Here is a 19,772-nt window from a genome sequence, read left to right on the forward strand (position 1 = left end):
GATTTAATGTGAAATTGCACCACTTTAGAAAGTAAGATCTGTTCTCAATGGATGCCAAGAGCCTCCTCCATTGTCTCCCAAAAAATGGAACAGATGGTTTCTGGTTTAAAATCAGGGCTTCTGTGACAAAGTCATTGGCTAAATCCCTGTTTGCTGCAGCTGAGAGCCTGGATATGTCATGCTGGCTTCCTTTGAACACAGATGTGCTGGTTGTTGTTGTTGATCACATGCATACACCTGCATACATAATTATAATTTTATACACATGTGTGTTCATAGCCTTCAAAAAGAGCAGAGAAGTTTTTTTCACATTTACAAACTAAGGTCACAGACCACACCCTGTTCCAATCTGTTTTACATCCCTTTCAAAGGCTCCAGGTAAGAGGCAGCCTATAAAGAGCTTCTGCTGAGACATTAACTTTAGTTTGGTCCACTCTGTTGGACTACCATATTTTAGTTCCAGCTTGCTCTGTGTGGTCATCTTGGCTGTGGTGCGCAGTGTCAGTCAACCTTTCTACTTTCTATCAGCTCTGCCACTGCCCAGAGCAAATCTGAAGAACTTCCTTGCACTTGGGCTTCTTTTCTCATGTAATTCTAAAGTGTTTCTAAGATGTTTACACTGTTAATCCCTGTTGATGCATCTTCCACTCAGTACCAGATAATGTGACGGCGATTTATGTTTGGACCTTTGAGTGTGGCAGTCATAGTGATAGACAGCACCTCCCTGCCCTCACTATGCAGTGAGGGCTGGGAGCTGTTCACTGTGATTTGGGGCAGCTGAATTGAGACCTGTAATACCACACTGAATAATTTAGCAGTTTTTACTGACCTTAATGTCTTCACAAATTCCCCTCTAATGTCCATAGCTATGTGTGAGAATTTAAATGTCTTTTATCACCTTTTTTTTTTAATTTTCACTTCAAAATTTCTCCAGGTCCAGCAGACTTCTCAATCGGCTAAAAAGCCTTCATCCTAGTAGTTCATTCTCATTTTCCCTCTTGATTTTGAAAGCTTTTTTTCCATCCCAGATAGTGTCCCAGAGAATGTCAGTGCTCATCTGGGACATACTGAATTTTGTAAAACTTTTTTTTCTTTTAAAGTACAGCTCTTAGGAGGAAAACATCCTGGCAAGGGAACAGGAGGGGGAATGATCTTAACTGGACTAGGGATTCCATCTGAAGGACTGCCAGCTTCACTGTGAGGTGTGTAGAGATAGAAAAATTCCTGACAATTTTCAGAACAGGAAATAAATGCAGGACCCTTTCTCAGGGTTGGGGTGCTGTCAGCATTTATTTTCTCTTTGGAGACAGTTAAAAAAAAAAAAAGCTTTTGAACTCTATAGTACTACAGTCCCATGAATTTTGGTTGCTGATGCATAAAAAGAGTTCAGAAATTTCGGATTTTTTTTTCTCTGCTACTTAATTCCCAGAAAAGTATGCTTGAAAGGATTTTACTAGAATAGATCCTTTTTCTTTTAGATTGTGCCATATGTAGCTCCATGTGTCTATATATCTATATTATCTATATCTATCTATATCATCTGTACACATTCCCTGTAGTCATTTGTTGAAATATTAAAATTCATACTGGATTCCTCATTTCCTTGTGCATTTTGATTTGTTATGGTACTGTTATTTATCAGAAGCCACGATGCTATTTTGATAGCGAGATTGAATGAGATGTTTGGCATTCATTTTTATATGGATTGCATTAATTCCTTCAAATATGTTAGAAGTAAAGGTACTTCTTTATTTCATATGATAATGTAAGTACAGACCTCTGTTTGGAATTAAGTTATAATTCTTACAGTTGTCACGTGTCTTCCGTGTTGTCTGTTACATCTGGATGAAAAGAAATTATAAAAACCCAGCATTATTAGTTTAGCAGGGCAGAGCAAGCCCTGCATGCCCTCTGCTGGAAGTGATCCCTTGCAGGATGATGTAGATCAGCTATGGCAGGGCTCAGTGCCTGACCTGCAGACAGACACACTCACCTTTGGTATACTTAGTTACTCATTAAGTTGTGTTTCCATAGCAGTTTCTTAACTCAGTGGGAAGAAAAGCTCCTCCAGTGCATTATTTTCTTCACACTTTTCATTACAGCTTGAATTCTTTTGACCTTCTTCTTGACTTATTAACCTTGTTACTCCATAGTAATAAAAAGAAAATTAGTTATTTGTTGTGTAAAGTTATTGAGCTGACATAGGTTTTATATGTACAATTTTTCTCTGCTTTTAAGGAAGTTTACAGGTCCGATACAACCTGAGTAAGGATGGGCTCCTCATTTTCACCATTGCATCTGGAAATTTTGCCAACCGAGAGCTGCACCATGTGAAGATTAACAGGGAGGGCAGAGAGCTCATCATTCAGGTATGCCATGGCTTGTGCTGAGTGTTAAATAACACCTCAGCCACAGACACTGGCACAGGTTGCCCAGAGAAGTTGTGGATTCCCATCTCTGGAAGTGTTCAAGGCCAGGTGGGGTGGGGCTCTGAGCACCCTGCTCTAGCAGTGGGTGGTGTCCCTGTGCACAGCAAGAGGGCTGGAACGAGATGGGCTTTAAGGTCCCTTCCATCCCAAGCTTTAAGGTCCCTTCTATCCCAAGGTCCCTTCCATCCAAGGGATTCCGTCCCTTGGATGGAAGGGACCTTAAATTGCATGATTTATGAATTCTGGGAATCAGACTCCCTGATCTCAATGTCTGGTCACTGGCAGGAGACAAAGGTTTCACACTGATTCAGCAGCAGAACAGCCCTGTAGCTTCAAGCAGAGCGTCATCTGGACCCTATTCAAAGAGTGCCAAACAGTGTTTTTTAACATTGAAAGATCTTCCCTTGCTTCTGACAAACTGTGAATTAGGAAACACCTTTGGCCAGAAGTTCATCTGTACCACTGGAGTGGTTCTGGGGCTTAGGAATGTCTGTGTGATCTGTAGTCTCCATTGAAACACACAGTATGGATCATGGAAAAGCTGCAAAAGGGAGAAAAAAGCTGAGGAATTTAATTTTGGTTAGGGTATGTTTCCCAAGGGAGAATGTGACCCCAGCTCCCTTATCCTCTCACAGGAAAGGAAAAACTGAGGGAATGCAGGGTGCAGTCACCATGTACATGGCAGTTCTCAACCCTAGAAACTAGAAGCAAGCCAGGCTGAGTGTGACAACCTCGGAGGGGCAAAACCTCTCCTCTGCCTGGTTCCCCTGCCTCAGCTGCTTTTCCAAGGCAGGGAGAAGAGGACCATCATGCTGCTCCTTCTTTTCTTCTAAAGCTAATTATTGCCATCCATATTGCAAAACAGGTTGGCTAGATCTGGGCAAAAATCATTTAACAAGGAAGGGTGGCAGAGTCTATAGAGAGGTTGTATCTTAAGGAATAGAATGAAAATATAGAAACACACAGCACTGCATGTTTTTTTCCTCTACAGTTTCCATCTCTGGGTGGTAAAATCACACATCACACAACTACAGTGGGTAGGCCTCATTATCTAAGAAGGGTTATGCTAAAAGCCAGGGTTTTCCTCAAGTACCAGTCTTCTATTGTCTGCTGCTCTGTGGTTTTCTTCTGTGCAGAACTAATTCTTCACAATACATTTCTAGAGTGGCCTCCTTTGAGTGGATTTTGAAGTGACTAGACATGGGTTTTGGGAAGGGGGATTTCAGGGTCAAACATTTTAAGCTTTTCTGCAGGGGAAGTTTCTTCAAAGTCCTTTATATGACTATTCTGGTATACCTTTCAGCTTCTCATGCTAAAATCAAAGCACATCCACTTTGCTATCTTTAGAAACTGAATCACACTTGGGGGCAGAATTAACAGATTGGCAGCTGAGAACATTCCCAGAAGTTTGCAGTACAATGAGATCTAGGGGTGTCCATGTACTGTTGTACTGAAGTAATTTTATTGACCTTTTCCAGGTTGATCAAGTTCTCAAACTCAAACACAACTTTTCTGAGATTGATTTTAAGGCCATTAAGTCACTCACCTTGGGCAAGGTCACAGGTAGGTTCTACTAAATATACTCCTGATTCATGAGATGTTACAGTGCTGGAATTAGTCTGTGCTGTGTGTTGGGTTTTTGATAGAATTGGGGGGTTGTTTGGATGGTTTTTGCTGGAAGAGTTGGCCTGAGCATTCCAGTACTCTATTTATATATCCCATCAATGCAAAACTTTGGCAGCTTTACTTGTTTGCATCGATAGCAATATTAAGTGCTCCAACTGCTCCCTCCAGTGAAGTGATTAATACAGCCTCTGTGGCTGCACAGGGCAGCATCTTAGCCTAATGATACCATTTTGCTGACTGCAGCTTCCTCGTCTCCAGCCATTTCTGTTTCCTAATGATAAGAACAGCACAATGGAGCCTTCATCCTCTCTGCCCCTTTTTTCACTGCCAGTCTTTTTCCATTTGAATTCTGCATGGAATATTGCATATAGCACTTAGACCACAATTCTGCATGTTCTGTACATGGACCTTCTTGATCTTTACTCCTCCACACTACAAAGCCATTACAAGACCAGGAAAACCCTGCCTGAAATTTGGAAAATGGAACTGCTCTTTTTTATTGTCAAGTATGTCATATTCTTTTATATAAGATTCTTGTTCTTTCCCAGTAAGATTCTAAATACAGCCTTCTTTACAGACATTTCAGTCCTTTGTTCAAATTGGACCTCCATATCAAGCCTGACATCTGAGTCACCATTGCAATTTTATATGTTTCATTATTAGCACAGGAGCCTGTGGGACTGACAGCTAGACAGGCACTACAGACATCCCCTGGTGCCTGCTTGTGCAGTGTAACTCTGTAGAATGACAATAGTGCATTCTGCATCACCTTTAATTAAGTAGATTAAGAGCAGGACCTGATTATCCACTTAGTTATATATAATATTGTTTTTTTTCAGAATGCAGCTGTCTTCCAAGCCTTTGTGGACAAGTTTGGGAACCTGACAGTTTTCAGCCCAATTCAGAGCTAAGCTAAAATTCCAACTTTGTCAATGTTTAGCTGTAGTGCTGAAAATCTAAAAGAACCTCTACCTAGAACTCAAGCTATAGACACCAAATCAATAAAGCAAGGACTTCTTAGCCAGAAAGATGGAAGGTTGCACAAAGACCTTCAAAAATGTAGCCAGCAAGCTGACATGGTGAAGCTCAGCATTATGGAGAGAAACTAGATTTAGTTACAAAATATGATTAACTTCACAAGTGCAAATTGTTGCAAAGCCAAAAAGCCCAGGTGTATCTCCAAAGGTCAGGAATTTAGTTCCACTGAACACCATCGACTTATATCCTTCTTTTATTTCTCTCTTTCCCCAAAGTTTATTAGGGTTTTGTTTTGGTGTAGCAATAGTTCATATTCTGTAATGACACTAAAGCCATAAACTTGGCCATCCAGGTGGTGAAGTACTATTGCCATACTGGGAATGACACAATGCATCCCAGTAAGTTGCTTTAATTCCAGCCTAATTCTAATTCCAGTTTCTTTTTCACATGTTAAGTGAATTTCCGCAAACTGTTTCTTTTATATGTATATTAGGATTTAATTTTCCAGGTTTTATCCCACAGCTGTAGCTATGCTGAGTAAGTCTTTGTGCCCTCAGAAAATCACAGACCTTCCTCAGTCCTCTCCCTCCAGGATAAACACTCCCAGCTCTATCAATTCTCTCTTCACAGGAGAGATGCTCTGGTCCCTAAATCATCTTTGCAGCCCTTCACTGAACCCACTCCAGTAAGTCCATGCTTCCCTCCCACTGGGAAGCTGTCTTTCTCTGCAAAGCTGCTCACCAGCTGCTCAGCCCCAAACCAGTGCTGCTGGGTGGGGTTCTTTCTAACCCAAGTGCAGATCTTCACATTTCCTTTGCTGAAATGCAGTGTTCTTGTTTTCTCATTCCACCAGCTTGTCAACATCCCTCTGAATGGTGACACAACCATCTGGTATACCAACTGCTCTCCACCATTTTTTATCTTCTCCAAACTTACTCAGGTTGCACACTACTCTATGATGGAAAGAAATGAAACCAAACCAGAAATTCCTACTGCTACAATGTTAAGAGTATTGCTTTGTTGTACAAAGAGGAGAGCTAGACATTGTCATTTGGGACTGTGGAACTTACATAAGTATGTTAAATCATTATCCTGTTGTATGGATAAAGTGTTGACTATAGCTTCTTTTAATGATGGCTCATCAGGTGAATACGGGTGACTTAAACCAGTATCTGCCAAGTTTTCCCTTCTCATTGCTCATGCCCTCAGCAAAGCATAAACTTCAGAGGCATGTGATGCTTTGGAGTAGACCTAGACTTACTGTAGTGTTTATTTTGGATGCCACTGGGATTACACACCTAAAGGCATTCATTAGGAAATTTAAGCATCCACTGAAAGAGAACCATGTAAAAAACTCTCTGTTCTACATGTCCTACATATCCATACTATAATCTTCTGAAAATCTGTCTCTCTTCTTTCCTGTCACACCAGTGCTCATTTGTCTGCTCTAAAAGCCTGATCCTGGCTGCCTAATCAGATACCACCTTCTTTTTTGACTTCACCATTAATTTTCCACTGACTGGGAAATCTCAAAGAGGTCTTCCAGCAGAACATCATGAAAGCTTGAAACTCCTTCCTCCCCAGATTTTCTTACGATAGCCATTTCAGCACAGCTGGAACTTTTGAAAAGTGCACTTTTATTAAATGACCAGTTTTTTAAATAATAGTGTTTCCCCTGTTTCTACCCCTCCCCACTCCCAGCCCCATTATGCTTTCTTTAGCTACTTACACTCTAATATTTTTTTCTCCTTTTAAACTGGCTGTGTTTTTCCCATGGCTGCCTTATACCCAGCTGTGAATTCTGGGGAAAAAACCCTCTGTTTAGGCAGAGGAGTCTCACCTGGAATCCAAAACGTAGGGACAGTCACTCTGCCACAGACTACTTGAATGACCTTGGGTAAGCCATTTATGTGCAGATATAAAGGTAAGCAGGCATTTTATTCCCACTGGAACCAGTCTGAGCTTTACTATCTCCCTTCTCTATCAGTAAAGCATAGATAATAGAACAGCACTGTATCAGAGGGGTGCTGGGAGGATAAAAGCATTAAAGGCTGTGAGCTCTTCAGATACACAGTAATGGGACCATATAGCTGCCTTGGAAAGATCAATCTAAATATAAGTGTGGCTTTGAAGACAAGGGAGTAAAAGGAAGCATCATTCAAGTAGCCAGCCGACGTCTGTTGAATTCATCCTCACTGCACCCAACAGCAATAGGAAAATATTATTATCCTGTAGTTTGTTGTAATTTTTACTTCACAAATATAGAGTCAGGACACAAAAGGACCTATCCAAAGCTTATCGGTATCAATGGGAGTTTTTCCACGGACTTTACTGAGCACTGGATTCATGCCCCAAGTGGGTCATACAGTTTATGGCAAAGCCTCAGTGAAATTTTAACCAGAGTCCCAGTTCATTTACTTTAAGTGCTCCTTGCAGAGATCATACTGCTGTATTTAACCACATGAACATTCTGACCTAACTGTGAGGCTGGCTCTGCTTTGAACAAGGGATTGAACTGCATGACCTTCAGAGGTGTCTTTGAAATTAAATTCTTTCATAATTCTCTGATCTCAGAGACACATTTGCATATGTTTAGGTGTTGTCTACAAAAAGCTGCTATCCCAGTGGAAAATATAATTTATTTGTTTGTGGGTTTACTTTAATAAATCCTTGAAAACTTTTTACTGTGCCCCAACATGTCTAAATTTTTCACCATTATTGTCCCTGGGAAAAATGATCTCTGATGCAGAGAAGTGAATTTCATTGTTTGTGTATTTGTGTCTTAGCAATTTAATATTGTAGTTGTGTAGAAATAGCAGAGTTAAAAGGTAGCACTTAAAGGATTCAAGAGGATTTTGAAGAAAAAGGTTGCAAGTATTTCTTTAGAACCTATTAGTGTTGAACTAATTTATTTGTGTCTTCAAAGTGATCAATTAGCAGACCTTCCCACACTGGTAGCATAAATGATTGTGTATTCTAGCACAGGAACATGATATTTTTTATCTCTAAAAGCCTGAGCTAAAACACACCCAAGTTTCCACTGAGTCATTCAGGTTTGATATAAAGTGTACATAAAAGAAAGTTTATCTGGAAAGTGATTTTATTAAAATCATTATGTAGGTGCAGTACAATTCTTATGATTTCTACAATAGCTTTTCTTATTAAAAGTTCATGAGGAGAAAATGGAGTCTGTACACTGAAGAGATCACAGAACAGTTCATCCAAGAATATTATGTAGGGGTAGATGATAATGGGATAATTAAATCACAAGGGGTAAATTGCCATTAACTCTGAAATACAAAAGTTGCCTTCAATAAGTACCTCCTTTTAGAGAGTTTCTATGAAAAATGCTTATCACAATTTACAGTTTAAACAAGACAACAATGTCTGCAAGAGATGTTGGCTGGACTCTTCTGGTGACTGCAAAGCTCATTTCTTTGCTTCAGACTCTTCTTGCCCTAAATACCTATTTCTTAGACCATATTGTGAACAAAAATCTCTTAGGTGAATTTTAGGGTGCCTTTAAAAGTCACGGGTTTTCCTCCTAGTAGCATAGTAAAGCATTAAGGAAAATGGAAACTACTACATAAGATAAAAGACCAAGATGGCAAGCACCTAAATTAAGCAAATTTTGGCTACCCCAGGCAGTCCAAGCAATCCAAGGTCTAAGCCAATGCCATCAAGTCTCTATCGAAAAGAGACCAGATCTATTCCAACATTTTCCCCAGCAATATAATTTACCTTATGATCATAACACCATGCTTAAATACCTGTTTTCTTGATGACAGTGCTGCCTAAATAGGAGTCCAAGGTCATCTGCTTCTACCAGAAATTTTATTTTTAGACTGAATTTTTGCTACTTGATTTGATTTTAGCTGTCTGCTTCTGGGACAAACATATATTGTACATCAATATATGCTTTTGTACATCATCTCTCCATCTTCTTGCATATTTTCTTCTTTTTATAGATTATAAATTATAGATTATAGATTTTCAGCCCGTGCAGAATCACATAGGACTGGTTGTGTTGTGACAGATTAGGATTCACATGTCAAATATGACATGTTAACAAATTTCACATTGCAACTCCAGGTGCCTCATTTTCAATGCTAAGCTGTCTTTGAAAAAACATAATAAATGCACGCCTTAAATTATCTCTGCAAAGCCTAATGAAACAAAAATCCCTAAATATTACACTTGGCACAAAGTGTTCAATTGCAACAAAACAAATCCAGGCTCATTGAGCAAGTTTGGGCATTCTGTTCATTCCTGTGGAGACTCATGAGAAGAAGTGCCTTTACTTTGCTCTTGCTGCTCATTGCTTTTTCAGAAGTGCTTAGGAGAGGCATTGAATGTCTGAAGCCTGTCCCCGTTCAAATTCATCCTTTCATTAAGCAAGAGTCAAAGTGGTTGACCTCAGTTGTAACCAGGACAAACTTCTGTGGTTTTCATTCCACTGTCTTTGTGGCAGACTCACACTAGGAAATGAGATTATTCCAAAGTTATATTTTTGGGTTCCAGGCTAACCCAAGACACACTTTCTGCCCTTTCTAACTGGATAATTAATGTCAGCAGTGTTTACTGAGGTTTACTGATGGGCACAGCAGCACATTTTTCAAGGTACCTGCACAGTGCATTGTAGTCAGCTCTTCTGAGACAGGTGCAGTGTGTGGACACTACAAGTGTCTTTTACCTCAAGGTCGTGGCTTCAAATCTGGTAACAATGTCCAAGAAGTAATCTTGCCAGTCCTGTTCACACCTTGGCAAAATGAGTTTTAAGTTTCTGAGTGACATGAAAATAATGTTTATAAGGAAATAAAAAATGCTGAAAAATGTTTATGTTATGTTAATGTACACATTGATACCTTTAGAAAAAGGGTATTTTACCCACTCTCCCTGCACAAAAATAACACTTTTGATTTATGTTTGATTCCAATTACCTATCCTACTTGTTATCATTTACTATGTCAATTTGCTGTTTCATTACTGAGCAGATTGATGCTTGGTCCTAGAGAATTCTCATGGAATTCTATTAATGATGAAAATTAATGCCCATTACTGAGATATGAAGACTTATGCTTTATCTAAAATCTTAAAACAAGTGTGTTGTATGTGGCAGAGGTGTACAATGAAACAGCAGGGGAACAGGATGTCTGATTTTCTCAACAGGAATCAATCAGCACATAAGTTATGTTGATACCTATAATATAGATACAACCTATAAAGTTTAAAAAATACAACCACATGTTAAACTTAATCCTCATTATCATGGAAAGCCATTGTAAATACATGGAAAACAAACATAAAGATTGCTGATCTGTGACATTGCAGACAGCTTCAGCTACAGGACCCAACAAGAAGCCAGGCCAACTTATGCACAACTCAACAGATAAAGCTTAAAAATTACTTCCTAATATAGGGGTAAACTTAATTTGTGGAGAAAGAGCAGTTAAATTACTAAAAGCTAAAAAAGATTGCCTTCTTATTCTCCATGTAGAAATTACCCAAAATAATTTATTCTCCAATGCTGAGAACAGAAATGAAATGCTAAAATGTCAGAAGATCAAACCAAGCCATCAGCAGCAATTCAGTGTGATTTTCCAGACCAGTGAAATGCGTGGAAATATTCCCAGCACTGCCAGGTCAGAGGAAGGCCACTGAAGTTTCTTATGACCTTGGCTGCAGCACAGACCACAGAACTTCACCGAGTTGCTTTTCTCACTGAGCACTGTGTCGTGTAGTGAAAACACCTTTTGGAAAAATATTTTGTTGTCATGCAAAACCTCCAAAGGACAGAGTGTCCTTTCATAAACCTTTCATAGAGCCAACCATGTCATAATCACAGATTTACATTATCCTCTCAAGAATTCAGAGGGCAGCACAAGTTGTTCACATCCAAGTTATGCAGCTTTCTTGTTGAGAACAGTGAAAGCCCTCCTTTCTGACAGACGCTGGGCACACACCAAAGCTGTATGATAGAGCAAACTGTATTTGTGCATGTGGAATTTTTACCAGAGGACTCTGGGGTTGTTTTTGGTTTGTTCTTTACTTTTTTTTTTTCCAAATTTCAAAGTCTTTCAACAACAAATATCCGAGTTCTCATTGATGCAAAGCTTACTTTGGTTCTTGGAATTGGCCCTTGATGTGACTCTTAAAAATGCCTGCAAAAGTACTGAATCTCAGACTTTTCAAACTACTGTACCATGAGAGAGGAACACATCTTTTCTTTAGGCTTTACTTTTTGCACCCATTGGGGTAGAACAGAGCAACTTAGATTGCCTGGTTATAAAAGATAGCAACCAATTCACCTTTTGTGTCAGAGCTAAGAAAACAATAAAGGCTGAGGGTAGGAATGTTTACAAAGGGTTTTATAAATTCAACAAAGATGGCAAATACGGTAAATCCATCTTTTAGTATATACAAACCTTCTTGCAGGAACTTGGAAGCAATTCTTTGTCTGTTTTATAACAAACCAAACAAACAAAAAAAAACCAAAAAAAAAAAAAAAAACCAACCAAGTTTATATAATTAAAATAGCAATTTCAGCTTTGAAAGAAGGCTTTTTTTCCCCCATAAATCCTGACCACTTGTAGAACCATTGTATTTGAATAATAATGGAAAAATTGGACCTTATTTTAAAATTTAGCATCTTATTCTTTCAAGATTTGAAAACAAAACTTGAAAAGCTAGGAACCCTTATTTCACAATTGTTTTATAACATCTCAGCCAAAATCTCATTAAAAATCTGAATGCAGTCAATTCCTACATACTTTCAGAAGAGCAAATGTGAACTTCTGCAAGATTGCAGGTTTTCCAGGGACAAAGCCTCAGTGTTTCCCTTCCCATCTTGCAGCTCAGAAGCTGTGCCCCTGACAGCTCTGCAAACTGAGCATTTCTCCTGTAAGGCCCCTGGGAGAGCAAGCTGGTACTGTCCCTTGCTTTGCTGAGAAACAGCCGCACTCTTCTGGGTTATCCTTGCATAGACACTCAAACATAATTAGAAATCTTTCTCAGCTAATTCCCTCTGGGTGCATGGCATAACAGTCACAGATCTTGAGCACAAAAAGTGTGATTTGGGCTGGCTTTGTGATTTCTCTGTATTTTCTCAAACAAAAAAAAAAAAAAAAAAACCCAAAAAAAAAAAACCAAACAAACAAAAAAAAACCAAACCAAAAAAAAAAAACCAACCAAGTTTATATAATTAAAATAGAAATTTCAGCTTTGAAAGAAGGCTTTTTTTTCCCCATAAATCCTGACCACTTGTAGAACTATTGTATTTGAATAATAATGGAAAAATTGGACCTTATTTTAAAATTTAGCATCTTATTCTTTCAAGATTTGAAAACAAAACTTGAAAAGCTAGGAACCCTTATTTCACAATGCCATTGGAAATATTCCCAAAACTTTCAATGCTAGAAGTTTGTTGTTTTTTTTTTTTTTTTCCATTAGCAAGAATTTTTTAAGACTTTGAATAAGTTTTTATACTGTATCTGTGTGCATTTGTAGGCTTTTTCTTGTTTGATTGACCTAGATATAAAGCTCATCATGTTTGAAGACCTCTGAGCAGCATGAATTTCAATTTCTGGAAAGTAAATAATGTGAGTTTGAAGAAAATAGAAAATGGCTTCACTGTCCTTCCCTGACTTTCCCAAACAATCTTTGGTATTAAAACTTTGATATAAAAACTTTTGGAAGTAAATTTTTTTACTGTGAAGGTGGAACATTGGAACAGGCAGCCCAAAGAAGCTCTGGATTCTCATCCCTGGAAGTGCTCAAGGCCAGCTTGGATGGGGCCCTGAGCAGCCAGATCTACTGAGAGGTGTGCCTGCCCATGGCAGGGGGTTGGAATGAGATGATCTTTAAGGTGGCTTCCAAACCAAACCATTCTATGACTATATAAAAACAACCTTGCCTTTGATTTGCTTTCTCTGTGTAAAATTTAACTGACCACATACCAACAGATAAGTTATTTTTGTCCTATTTTATCTACAGGCTGGAAAATAACACAATGATATTTGTTTTAGTTTTGATTTAGATAAGAAAAGGTATAGTTTTAGTTTTTATTTTATTAGTGAAATAGGGCTAGTAGAGTGAGAGCCTGTCTAATAACTAGGAAGATTCTTAGGAATTCTGGTATTAAAAAAACAGTAACATGAAGAGGTGCCTCAGAAAAGTTGAACAATAAACTCTTACAGGATGGGAAGCTGAGGTAAAAAGCCATTCAGCAACAGGCCACATAAAGCATTTTAGGATAGAAAATAGAGAGCAGGGTCTTTCATCCAAAGAGTGGAGGAGGCAGAATGCCTTGAAGGTATGATCCATACATGTGCAACTGATGCTGTTAGCAGAAGAAAAAAAAAAGAGTATCAGCCTCACAATTCTATGGTATTTAGTTGCTATTTTACTTAGTATTATTATTATTGTTTTTGTTGCTATTGTTGTGGTTAGTAGATATTGTCCATTAATAGAGAAAATGGATGAGGAAAAAAGTGCAGTGCAGGCTTTTATGTACAAGACAATTCAAGGTAAGTAGCATAATAAAGAAAGGACTTTGGGAACCTCATGGGTGAGGCCAGGGAGGACTTGTAGGCTGATGAAGGAGAACCTGAACAGTTGAAATTTGATAGTAGATGTAAAAGGGGTGGGTAAGGCAAAAGAGGATTCATTTTCTTAATGCCTTCCTAAAACAGTCAATTGCCAGTGTGTTTTTCTGTTGCACTGCAGACAGTTTGTCCCTGGACCCTGAAGTCTCCAAGGCAAATGCCTATGGTTTCACTGGCTGCCTGTCCTCTGTCCAGTACAACCACATCTCTCCCCTGAAGGCTGCCTTACGCCATCCCAGCATTGCTCCCGTGACTGTCCAAGGTTCCTTGACAGAATCCAACTGTGCATCCATGATGGAAGCTGACGTGAACACAGCAACCACAATATATTCCTCATCAGGTATGTCCTGCTGGGAGGGAATTGGGGAGTTTAAAGGACAGTGTAGAGGGAGGTTTCCTTCCTTGTTGCTGTAATGCAATTTGTGACAGTATGAATAGTGGAACTGGGAAGTTCCCTTTTCTCTCAGAATCAGCAGTGTTGAGGATGAACAGGATCCCTTTAAAAGTCATTGTTCTGAAAAATGTTTTCAGGCTAAGTCCCTGGATTGCCTAAAACATGTCTGCCTAGAACAAACAAAAAAGTCCCTAAGCTGTAATGGAAAAGCTTTGAAAGTTTGGTTATGCACCTGATTTGTCATTCCTATCCACTTCAGATAATTCTAGTGCTGCAAATCTCAAAGGAGAACCTAAATGTTACACAGATTCTGTATTCTAGTGGTGATAAAGCAATAGAAGTAATATAAAAAAACAATTCAAATTTGTTCCTGCCCTAACAGAAATGAGCAAAAACTCTTGTACAAACTCCTTGGCATGTGTGACTTCCACTGAATGCTTGTACTTCATTCTCTTAGACTAAAGAGAGGGAGCACTACTTGAGCAGTACCAGCAAGATGATCCCCATCATTTGTGTATCTTTTGCAATCCTGAAGCTGTCCTCTGGGAATCTGAAGTATTTTGCATATGTGAATTTGTATGCAGAGTAGGAAGCTGAGAGCAGCTGGAAGTGTTATCACCACGAACAGGGACTATCAAGTTGCTACTTTATTCACCACTGGATGGGGCAGAATTCTTAATGACCAGAAAAGGGTACAAATTAAAGGCTGATCTTTGCCCTTTGACCTATAAAGCCACTTTCTCCTTTTTGATAACTAATAAAACTCTGGTTTAGATCATAATACAATTCCTTTCACATTTGTACTTACATCAAATCCCCATTTCCTGCAGTTTCTGCCTAAGATGTTCACCAGAAAACAAATGATGCTATTAGCATTCTGCATAGGAAAAAGGCTGCTGATTACTCTGGAGAGTGGCTGCCAGTGTGCCTGTGCTCCTCCCCAGCCCCCCACTTCCCTCTCACTGCCTCCAGTTGTCTGAGATGTCTGCTCTGATGCACAGACAAATGTGTCTTGTGAATCCTGAACGGGCAATGATACTGAAAATATGAACTCTTTGCCCTGTGATCTGTCACCTCAATGATACAATTTTTCTAAAGGAGTTTAGAAAGCAGTAAAACCTGAGGCTCAGAACTTCAAGGCAGAACACAGAGCAGAGTGTAGCATTTGAACTTAAGTATTTAAAGCATACAATTAGTTGCACTCTATTGTTAAGGTTAAGCACTGTTGCATCAGAAATGCAGAATTATTATAAAAACTCAGGCCTGTCTTGTTACTCTGTGCTCTAAAATATTATTTCCTCTCAATGTGATGAATTATCTGACATTCCAGTCTCACTATTCACACTGGATTTGATTAAAGCCTGAATAAGATCTTTAGAACAAGTGAGCTCTGAAGACTTTATGTCTTTATATGCTAAAGTAAAAGCAATGGGTGGTTGATTCTTGTTTAAAAAAAATTCCAATTTGTAGCAAATTATAATTTCTATAGATGTTCTTGAGCATTACATTTTTACATGCAAAGGACACATTTTAAGAAATAAAAAGAAAACAGAGTCAAGGATTAACTTTCAAATTTAGTGCTCATATCTCAATTCATCACTTCCAATTTCTCATTATTGAATGTCTGAGAAGAAAAAAGAACTTCAAAGGAGTCGGTACATGTCTGTGTCGATATTCTAATGTGCAGATACAACAAAAAATCCCACTAGGAAAGCTCTTAAAGTGTGTGAAAAAAGCCTTCTATATTTGTAACTTGAAAACAATTGAAGCTGTTTCCTTAAGAAAGGAATACTTGCATTCAAAAAAGTTTCCTCGCAGACAGATATGGAATAAAATCCATTCACACAGTTATCTGAACACACTTCTGATGAGGAAGCACAAAATGGGAGGTGACTTACTGCGGTTTTGATATTTAACAAAGATCTGCAGATCACCTTCTTCCTTGCTGAGGCACATGCAAAGATCTTGTTATTTTGAACTGTGTATGATGGTATAGAGATAATAGACTTCTCCTGTGTTTTTTTTTTCTTAATGTTTTGAACTGTGTATTGATGGTATAGAGATAATAGACTTCTCCTGTGGTATTTTTTCTTAATATTAAACTGCTGTAAACAGCTGTGTGAATGGTGGAGTCTTGAGCTGTCTGTCATCTGAGAGCAGCTCTTCAAGCATTTAAAGTAAAAAAAGTCAGATACTTCCATAAGTCTGGAACTACACAGAAAAGATTTGCTTCTGAAAGGCACCTTAAACAGTGAGGTTTTGTCTCACTGTGCTAATTGTGCTGAAGCTGGTATTTCCAAACAAGCTCTGAGTGGCTAGGGATGTGCCAGAACTGCCTTGGCTGTAGCAACTATGAGATGGTGAAGTTGAGGATCCTCAGAGGAAGGAAAAAAGGCAGAAATGCATGACTGCAACCTTTGACCTTCTCTTGGGCCTGCTTGAAAGAATCCTACAGGATAAGAAGAGTGGTGTGAGGCCCAGAGAGGTTGTAAAGTCTTCATCCTTGGATATATTCAAAATCCAAATGGATACAGTTCTGAAAATCTTGCTCTAATATACTTGGATTTGAGTAGGGGTTTGGACTAGATGATTTCTAGGGAGCCTTGAGACCTCAGCAGGGTTTCCAGCCTCAGTGAATCAAGCTGTAATGCCATCAGTTTTATCTAGAAGGAGGACGATGTCCTGTTGAGGTCTTAGATGAGACCCAGTATTGCTATTCCTTGGCTTCAGAGTGTATTGTGTTCCCTGTGGAGATGGCTCTGCTATTACAGGCCATCTGCTGCACTGTAAAAAACCATCCTCTCCCTGTATCCTGATTTTATTTCTCAGGCAAAATATAATTCTTGGGGCTTGTGGCTCTCAGCCTCCATTCTGAAACTGCTTTTCAGCATTTGTTCTAGTTTCTTCTCAGTGCTTAAATTCTGGTAACCAAAAAATAGTGGAGTGCTGATTGCATTAGGTGTCAATCTTAAATAATCTTTTAGGCACAAATAACATCTTACATAATTTTTAATTAAAAAATATAATTTCATACTTTTTCATACATGGTTAATAATTTTTCATTACTCTTTTTGACTAGTGCCATGCACTGGCACCAGTTGTGATTTTTTCTCTAGTACAGGAAACCTGTTGTAGAACAGTTGTAAATTTTTAATTGTCACTGAATTCACTGTCTTCAGCTGAGGGATGGAGTAAAAAAATATCTCACCAAACTTCCTTTATCCAGAAAGTTAACTCATCTTCAGTCTGAAATAATGAATGCTCTCCTCTTCTAGTTTGTGAAAAGAAGTGAGTCACACTATTAATCTTTCACAGCCATCTTAGGGTATAAAATAATTTTATAAATTAAAAAAAACCTAAATTACTAGTTTTGATTTATGTAACTCATGTATACTGAAAAATAAAGTGAGATTAATCTACTGATGGTGTACAAAATTATTACCAACTGTGATCTAATTTTGAATTTGGCCCTGGTTGAGCTTATGAGCAGAGACCTGAGATCAGGCTAAACAACCCCCAGATTACTTTTCCAGTCTAACCTTTTCTATGATGCATTCTATATTTGTGTGTAAAAGTGCATTTTTATTCCCATTCCAGTCCCACAAATGCAGTAGATGAGATGTCCCAAGCAGAGACTGCTTCTCTTTGTGAGGTTGAATTCAAGTTGTATATCTCATCTACAAGCATGAGATCTAAATCTGCCTAGCATCCCTTTCTTTTGGCTTCTTTCTGATATCATTTCTTAGGTAACAACAAAAAAGATAATAATGCATCTCTGACTGAGGAAAGCTCCCAAGAGGCTGTTTAGTTAAAATGTCTCTCTGATTCTTCTGATGAACTGAAACAACACTTTCAGCTGTTAGTGTGAAACTTTGTTTCCTTTTAAATATGCTCTTAATAGAATTTGCTCCTGAAGGTATAGAAGAAGATTGTTCTGCAAACTCACTTTATTTTTCATACCCTTCTGGTTCAGTTCTCCAATTCCCCAAATGACATCTTCTGAAAACAGATAGAATTCATGAGAGTAAGAGGACACTTCTGTCTAAGCCACAGGGAAAATGAACAGTGGATACAGAAAATAAGTTCTCTTTTGTTTAACCAACTGCAGATCCTTTTGGGAAGACAGATGAAAGAGAACCTCTCACCAATGCAGTCAGAAGTGATTCAGCTGTGATTGGAGGTAACTTCATTTTTAAAGACTACATTCAAAACATAATTCTGTCAAGGCAAAAATCTAGGAGACTTTAAATCTGGGCTCCATGAAATCAAGCCCAAGGGTTTTTTTTGTATTCTGGAGCAGGTGTAGTATCTGCTCTGTTTATTAGCACGTATCTGTGTCAAGCTACCTAGGTAGGCAACTGCATTAGGGATTACTGTGGTCACACATGGATCATGAGGAACTTGAGTCTTCTAAAATACTGAATATAGATAGCTGAACTCTATCTGCCTGCCTGCTTGAGCAGGGGATCTGGACAAGATGATCTCCAGATGTTCCAGGTGCTCTCTGATTCCATCTGAGGCTGTGTTCTAAGACCCAGCTAAGTAGCTGTTTTTTTAGACACCACCCCAGTGAATACTTTTCAGAGTATTCACATATCTCATATTTCCTGAGCTCTCTCTTTGTAATCCGGTGTTGTAGTGGAACTCACCAGGTCATATGGAAGTATTTATATACTGGGGAACATTTTCCTCATAATTTCATGTGTGGTTTTAATTTTCCTGTAATGGCCTAGAAGACAATTTATCTCTGTTTGTTTATTTTGTAGCATACCCTGTAGTGAGCTGCCTTTGATAATATCTAGAAGCTATAAACCCAAGTGTACCAGGCTTGTGCAAGGTTCCCAGAGATAACACAGAAGAAAGTATGACAGAGCAGAAATTTGTATGAGCAGATCTAGTGTTGAAAAGCAAACACACTGAACTAACTGTATTTCCAGTAAAAGCATAATTTTACAGAAATTGGGTCAATTATGTCAATACATGCTCTATTTTTGGAGTTCTTAAGGTGACAAAATAGAAATAAAAAAAAAAAACAAACAGAGAGGGTTTGCTAGAAGCATATGGCTGTGTATGGACTGAGATGAACTAATCTATCATACCAGCTACCTGCTGTGCATTGGTAAATGCATTTTTGAGGTAACTGAGCCTTTGTATTGGTTTTCACTCTTTCTGTCCTTCCTTTTTTACCCATTTACAGGTGTAATAGCAGTTGTGATATTCATCATCTTTTGCATCATTGCCATCATGAGCAGATTCCTCTATCAACACAAACAAGCACATCGAAATAGCCAGAAAAAGGAGAAGGAATACCCAGAAAACCTTGAGAGCTCCTTTAAAGCTGACATTGACTTGCAAAACACAGTGAGCGAGTGCAAACGGGAATATTTTATCTGATGGACAATGCAATTTCTTCTTACTCTTCCTCCCCTAACCTCCCTTTCTTTATTCCTTTCTCTCTTCCTTTTTTCTTTTTGATTTTTTTTTTCTTTTTTAAGGCTCATTTTTTGCTAGCTTCTTTTTTCTTTGGAAAAGACCGCCCTGCACAGGAAACACTGAGAACAGTCACAGTGCCTCATTCTCTGCACAAGAACCTGGCAATCACAGTTTACTTCTGCAGCTCAAGAGACCTGTTCTCCCATCCTACACAAAATAAGATCCACATGCACACCTGGTTTCTGCTGTCAGTTCTTGGATGTTTCAAAGTCTCTACATTTATTTGTTGTTATTTTTTCCTCTGGAGCC

General features: G+C 38.6%; 1 protein-coding gene across 1 annotated transcript in view; it reads left to right on the forward strand.

Annotated features, from left to right (window-relative positions):
- The window catches only part of CNTNAP5 (contactin associated protein family member 5), a 258,798-nt gene extending 239,374 nt beyond the window's left edge, over nt 1-19,424 (forward strand). The window contains exons 20-24 of the mRNA XM_041473346.1: nt 2,239-2,369; nt 3,908-3,992; nt 13,758-13,976; nt 18,139-18,210; nt 19,228-19,424. Coding sequence (XP_041329280.1) covers nt 2,239-2,369; nt 3,908-3,992; nt 13,758-13,976; nt 18,139-18,210; nt 19,228-19,424 — 704 coding nt within the window. The remainder of the gene's footprint in view (nt 1-2,238; nt 2,370-3,907; nt 3,993-13,757; nt 13,977-18,138; nt 18,211-19,227) is intronic.
- Nucleotides 19,425-19,772: the final 348 nt, after the last annotated feature.

The sequence above is a fragment of the Pyrgilauda ruficollis genome, unplaced genomic scaffold (genome assembly GCF_017590135.1).
Source record: "Pyrgilauda ruficollis isolate IOZ18807 unplaced genomic scaffold, ASM1759013v1 scaffold3, whole genome shotgun sequence".
Lineage (NCBI taxonomy): Eukaryota > Metazoa > Chordata > Aves > Passeriformes > Passeridae > Pyrgilauda > Pyrgilauda ruficollis.